The following is a 6,952-nucleotide window of genomic DNA, read 5'->3' as shown; positions in this document are numbered from 1 at the left end:
GGTCCCCTGGGTTAGCTATAGGATCCAGATGGGGGGCAGGGGGCGTTGCTCAGGAATGGGACAGCGAGTCCTGGCCTGCTGCAGTCCATGGGGTCTCGAAGAGTCCGCTGCTACTAGGCGACTGAACAACCACCACAGCAGGAATGGGACCTATGTCCGGAGCTATCTGAAAGGATAAACTGATGGGTGTCCCTTGGGTCTGGGAGGGGTGGGAAGCCTCCTGGGAGCCCTTTACAGAGCAGTGGATTTGGGTGCCAGAGCCGTGCCAAGATTGTCCATCCTAGACCCAGAGCTGTTCTGGGTGAGGAGGGGGGTGACCCATCCGGGGTCAGCTGGTCGGCTATCTGGGGCCTAGGCTCCTCGTCCTGGCTTAACGGGTGCCTTCCGGGGTTCAGTGAACCCCTAAGGTTGTGTGCCGTCCCTGGGAGTGTTCTCGGGGATGGAGCCAGCCTGTTCATCCCAGGGAGGGTTATCTTCAAGGCAGGAGCCAAGTTTCACCGGGCTGCCGGGTAACTGGACCGGATGGCCTGGCCCCTCTGCTGTGTCCAAGCCTCCCTCCACCCAACCCCAGGCCAGGGCGCAGGAGCCCTCGTGTGTGTGTTCACTAGTGGCCAACTCTGCGACCGCATGGACTGTAGCCCGCCTGGCTCCTCTGTTCGTGGGATTTTCCAGGCAAGAATACTGGAGTGGGGTTGCCATTTCCTACTCCAGGGCACCTTCCCGACCCAGGGATCGAACCCATGTCTCTTGGGTCTCTTGCATTAGCAGGCGGAGTCCTTACCACTGCAGTGTCTGGGAAGCCCCTTAGGTCCCTGGCAATCAGAATCCAGAGTCTGGACCCAGCCCTTCACTCCTGGCACTGTCCCCATTGCAGGGAATGGAAATAAAACATGCCCTCCTGGCCCCCCACCCCCTCCAGACCCCTCTCAGGGAGGGAGTGTTTCAAACCGTCCCTACTCCCTTATCTGTGGGTTCAAAATCTCCCAGAGCTTTGAGAACTCAGAGTATTTTTATACACTCATTTTGGCTGCTCGACCTGCCCTGAGGCTATTTATAGACCTTCTTGATCCTAGAGTGAATAGTCATACGTTTGGTTACTGAGATGTTATTTGAATATGGCTGTTGGCCCCAGACCCAGCTGGGGGTGTTAACACAGTCCATGGTAAAAGGACTGTATCATCTCTCCAAACTCTGGAAAGTTCTGAATTCTACACTACATCCAGAGCCTGGATAAAGAATTACAGGAATGTATCCCTATTTTTCAGATGAGAAAATTGAGGTTCAGAGAGGTTAAGTCTTTGGCCCAAAGACACAGAGCTGCTCAGTGTTACCGGCCTCTGTGTACATCCAAGAGCCGAGCATAAACTCCTTGACATGAGTTCCACCCACCTGTGGAGTCTGTTCTTCCCAGCTCTGGGTGACAGTGCCTTGGGGAGGGCTGGGAGATGGGACTGAAGTGGTGGGTGGGGGAACCCTGAGCCTTCTCAGAAGAGCAGGCTGGTGCTGACTGCCACCCCAAGAAGCTCAGTTGCTCTGGGGTCTTGACGGGCCTTGACACCTCCCATTGACCTGCCAGGCCTGCCAGGTGGGGCTTGTCGATGGAATGGGACAGCTGGGATGGGGCAGGGTCTCTATCCAGGAGGGCGACAGGAAGCCAGTGTGGGGAGAGAGGCTGGGGGAACTGGCTAGACTGGCCTGGCAGGACCCCAAGGCCACAGGAGAAGGAATCTGGGACTGGGTGGAGGCTGTGGGAGACACTATGTTCCGTGACAGAGGGTGTGGGGTTGGCTGATGTGGGGCTTGTGTGGGTGGAGCCCAGGGCAGGCACAGATGAGGCGGCTGGGGCGGGGAGCATCGGTGAGTTTCATCTGGGGCACTTCCTGTTTATTCTCGCTGTGTGCCGGGCCCTGTGTGGGGCGCGCGCACACGCACACACACCTTGTTCTTCCCATTGTGTTGTGTTGTACAGCACCAGGCAGGCAGGAGGGGCTCTGGAAGGGTCTGCACAGTGAATGAATGAGTGAGTGACAGCATCACCTCCTCCATCCTGTGCTCTGGGCCCAGCTCAGGGCTCTCTTTTGCTGCCTTGAGGACTCAGAGCAGGCTTTGCCCTTGGGCCCAGCACAGCCACTCGCTGCGCGACCACCACCCCCTCCCCGTGCCCTGTCAAATGGGGTGAGAGCCGCCCCTCCTGGGGTGGTTGTCCCGGCCCCCCGGCTCAGGTCGGCCCAGTGCTTACAGGAGCTGGGGCCGTCCTTCTGTGTGACCAGGGGCCTCTGCTCAGAGCGGCTCAGGCTGCGGCTCCCCTTGAAGGCGGCCTCTTCCGAAGGGCTTGAGAAACATTCGCCCAGCAGGCTCCCAAAACACGTCCTGACCCTGGGTTCCGTCTATGCAGGAGGGGTGCTAGGGACCCACAGCAGCCCCGGACGTGCCCCGTCTTTGGTTCCATTCCACTTTGGTTCTCTCTACCCCGAGCCACGGATGGCATGGTAACGGGGAGAACAGGTCTGGGGTCTTCAGGAGCTCCCAGTGGGGGCCCGATCTCAGAGGAGGTGGTTGGGGGAGCCTCTCCCAGCCCTCGGGCCGCCTCTACCGACCTCACCCCCTCTCTCCTTGACCTCGTGGGTGGCAGCTCGGGAGTGGGGGCCCGGGTCTTCTGGAGGGAGAGGGGTGAGGGGCGGGGGAGGGACAGGCGGCCGTCAGCCCTGGAAGGAGGTCACCGCTTTCCCAGCCCCCCGCAAGCTTGCAGACATCTGCTCCGAATCCCCGAATCCAGTCGCCCAGCTGAGCCTTCCTGTCTGGGATGAAAGGCAGCGGTGGGGGCTGGCGGCTCCTCGGCCTCCACGGAGGCCCTGGGAAGTGGACAGGCTGGAGCCGGGGGTGGGGAGAAGTGTGAGGGGGGAGGTGGATGTTCATCGGGGGATCCTTCCCATGTGCTGGGAACCCCACCAAGCCTGCACCCCCATCCCAGCACCATCTGAACCTGTATAGACAGGGAAGCTGAGGCTCTGAGCGTGAAATCAGTGCCTAGGGTCCCACCGGATACCTTGGGACCCTCCCCACCATGCTCTTGCCCTTGTGGAAGGTAAGCGTCCAGGTTAGGCCCGTCAGAGCCTCAGCCTTTGGCTAGGCTCCGGTCAGTGGGGTCTCCCTTCTGCTTGTCCATTTTCTTAAATTCCCGAGAACCTTCTGGAAGGACCCTTAAGTCCCTGAGCGGGTGAGCCCTGAGCCCCCGAACTTGGGGAAGGCTGCAGGGGTGTGGGGGATGGGCTCCTTGCTGGGGGCTGCCCAGGGTGGACCAGTTCTCTGGCATCCAGCATCCGGTCAGCATCTGCCCTGGCATCATGGAGCAAGAAGATAAGCTAGGCCCCTGGAACCGTGTGGATGAAGATTTACGCTCTGGGGGCATACCCAGAGTGGACCTCCTAGAGATCTGAAGGGTGGCGGGAGCTGAGAAGGGAGGACCTTCCAGGTCAAGGGAACTGCACAGGGGGACTAGGAGGCCGCTCTGTGTGTTCTTGGAACCGGCGGTCTGGCCGGCCAGAGCGGAGGGAAGGAGAGGACAGCGGGGCCTGGCCCGGTGGGAGGTGATGTCAGAAGGACCTGCCGGCCCCTGTGGAGCCCGACGCGGGCTGTGTCTTCTGAGCCTGGCTCCACTGCGTCTTCCTGTCGAGTGGGCGTCCGTGTTTGCATTGGACCAAGTCCTCCTTCCTTCTCCCTGGGGGCTCTGGCTGGAATGCTGGGGCCCCAGGCAGGTCAGGGGGTCAAGGCAGCAGCCACGACTAGCTTCCACCACAGAAGCGGCCCCCCACGGCCCTGGGCCCAGCTGGCCCTGGCCGCCTCGCCCGGCTCTGGGCTCAGGATGGACCCGGCTGTTGTAGGAGCGGGAAGTCCCCAAACCCAAGAGGATGCAGACAGGCTCTGGATCGCCCCCTCTCCCCAACTCTGGCCGCGTCACCTCCACGTCAGCAGGGCCCATGATGGCCAGAGACTGCCTCTGTCCTCTCGGTCTTTGCCTTTGCTGTAGCATCGGCCGGGATGACTTCCTGTTCCCGCCTTCTCTCGGATCACCCGTATCATTCATAAAACAACCGAGTGCCTACCACGCGCCGGTCCCTGTACCAAGCCCTGGGGATGCAGCAGTGGACAAGCTGCTCTCTCCCCTGCTAGGTTTTGAGGTCACCTCCTCCAGGAAGCCTCCAGGTTCCGGCACTGGGCAGAGGGCCTGCCTCTGTGTTCTTGCAGCCCTAACCTTCCCTTGTCCCAGTTTAGATCATGAGCTGAGCTTTTGGTTTGTTCGTGTCCATCCCTGGCTCCAGGCTGCAGGGAAAATGCCCGTTTTCACAGCTGTCCCCCAGCACCCAGGGCAGGGCGCCCTGTGCACTGGTGCTGTTGGTTGGGTAGGTGAATGGAAGAGCAGCGAGCATTTAGTCACGTGTGTGCCAGGGACTCTTCTAAGTGCTTTGCGGTCATTTATTCACGAATCCATCTTACTGTGATGCCCGTTTTGCAAATGGGGAAACTGAGTCACTCCGCTCCAAACACACACCCAGTTCACACGAGGGAGGTTAGGTATTTCACACAAGGCCACAGAGCCGGTAAGCAGGGAGCGGAGCTGGAATGTGAACCCCGTTCATGATGGCCGCATTGTGTTCCTCCCAGGAACAAGGAACCTGTGGATGAATGCGTGAATGAATGACCACCGACCCCCCCAGCCTTCCAGATAAATCCCGACTCCTGAGCTGTGGCCCCGCCCTTCCTCCTGGCCCTGCCTCTCCTGCCCAGCCCGGGGCTCCAGCCGCTTCACCCCCTCCCTTCCCCTGCTCTCTCTCGGCTCCCCACCAGCCCTGCCACCAGCTGTGCCCTCTCCCTGTCTCATGCCCCCTGGCTTTGCCTAATGGGGTCATGGTCGACATTTGGGGCTCCGCCTGCACCTATAGCCCAGGCTCCCACCTGAGCCCTTGACTGGGTCATTCAAGCATTCACCGGAAAGTCAGCCCTTGAACGTCACGCGGGGTCCGAAGATAAAGGCACCGTGTAAACCATGCACGAAGCAGCATTATCCACAGTATCTGGAGCCTGCAAGTAGCCCGGCGTCCACCCACGAGTGAACAAGCGAGATGTGCCCGTAGTCACACAACGGGATGTTTTCAGCCTTAAAAAGGAAGGACACCCGGGTCTGACCCCTGCTGCTACGTGGATGAACCTCGAGGGCGTTATGCTTAGTGAAATAAGCCAGACACAGAAGGATAAACGCTCCATGATTCCACTCATAAGGGTCCCTAAAAGAGTCACGTTCATAGAGATAGGAAGGAAAATGGTGGCTGCCAGGGGCTGGGGGCGGAAAGAAGGAGTTAGCGTTTAATGGGTATGAGGTTTTGGGAGAAGGAAAAGTTCTGAAGATGGAGGGCGGAAATGGTTGCACAACAATGCAAATGTGCTTAATACCAGTCATTCATGTGCTTAACAATGATTAAGGTGATAAGTTGTATGTGTATTTAAAATTCAAAAGTAAAAGCATCCTTCTTTCCCCTGGTGTCTCACCTACCAAAGCAAGGAACTCAGGAATCAACTGCAGTTCTTCCCTCCTCATCCTCTGACTTCAGCGTTCACCAGATCACTATACCACTCTCTGGAAGTTTCCTTGTCTTTGCCTCCCTCCCCATCATGCCCACTCAACCCCTCACGTGTTTCCTGATTTATTGCAACAGCCTTCAATATCCTGCCACGTCTCTTTGCAAACATGTATTGGAAGAAAAACTATGACGAACCTAGACAGCATATTAAAAAGCAGAGACACCACTTTGCCAGCACAGGTCCATATAGTCAAAGCTCTGGTTTTTCCAGTTGTCATGTTCGGAAATGAGAGTAGGACCATAAAGAAGACTGAGTGCTGAAGAACTGATGCTTTGACATTGTCGTGTTGGAGAAGACTCTTGTGTGTCCCTTGGACTGCAAGGAGATCAAACCATCAACCCCAAAGGAAATCAACCCTGAATATTCATTGGAAGGACTGATGATGAAGCTCCAATACTTTGGCCACCTGATGCAAAGAGCCGACTCATTGGAAAAGACCCTGATGCTGGGAAAGATTGAAGGTGAAAGGAGAAGGGGGCGACATGATGATGAGATGATTAAATAGCATCACCAACTCAATGGATATGAGTTTGAGCAAACTGGAGGACACAGGAGCCTGGCATATTGCAGTCCATGGGGTCACAAAGTGTTGGGACATGAATTAGCAACTGAACAGCAATAACAACAACATTTCAGTCACATCTCTGTTCAGACTAGACCTCAGAATCCTTCTTAACACAAAGCCATAGGAAATAATCAGACAAAACCTGTTCACTCTCTCCCCAGGTTAGACAATAAACTTGGCAATTTTGATCCATATTTGGGGTTTAGACTCTCGGCCCAAAGATGAGGGAACTGTCATGGGCCCAGCCCTGATCCAGCCAGGCTGTCATGGTGTCTGGTGCTGTGACAGACACCCAGCTTTTCACGGGGATTCTAGTTCTAGTTTAGTCGCTCAGTCGTGTCTGACTCCTTGCCACTCCATGACTCCCAGCATGCCAGGCCTCCCTGTCCATCACCAACTCACGGAGTTTACTCAAATTCATGTCCATCGAGTTGGTGATGCCATCCAGCCATCTCATCCTCTGTCGTCCCCTTCTCCTCCTGCCCACAATCCCTCCCAGCATCAGGGGCTTTTCCAATCACTTCATGGGAAATAGATGGGGAAACAGTGGAAACAGTGTTAGACTTTTATTTTTTTGGACTCCAAAATCACTGCAGATGGTGACTGCAGCCATGAAATTAAAAGACGCTTACTCCTTGGAAGGAAAGTTATGACCAACCTAGATAGCATATTAAAAAGCAAAGACATTACTTTGCCAACAAAGGTCCATCTAGTCAAAGCTATGGTTTTTCCAATGGTCATGTATGGATG

At 56.5% G+C, this 6,952-nt stretch overlaps 1 protein-coding gene across 1 annotated transcript in view; it reads left to right on the top strand.

The window, feature by feature from the left end:
- Window positions 1-4,038: 4,038 nt before the first annotated feature.
- The window catches only part of LAMC3 (laminin, gamma 3), a 63,437-nt gene continuing 60,523 nt past the window's right edge, over window positions 4,039-6,952 (top strand). Inside the window, 1 exon segment of the mRNA XM_010856944.1 lies at window positions 4,039-4,073. Within this exon segment, the coding sequence (XP_010855246.1) occupies window positions 4,039-4,073 (35 nt within the window).

The sequence above is a fragment of the Bison bison genome, unplaced genomic scaffold (genome assembly GCF_000754665.1).
Source record: "Bison bison bison isolate TAMUID 2011002044 unplaced genomic scaffold, Bison_UMD1.0 scf7180017864375, whole genome shotgun sequence".
In the NCBI taxonomy this organism is placed as follows: domain Eukaryota; kingdom Metazoa; phylum Chordata; class Mammalia; order Artiodactyla; family Bovidae; genus Bison; species Bison bison.
The sequence above is the reverse complement of the archived record's forward strand: the minus strand, read 5'-3'. Positions and strand labels throughout refer to the sequence as shown.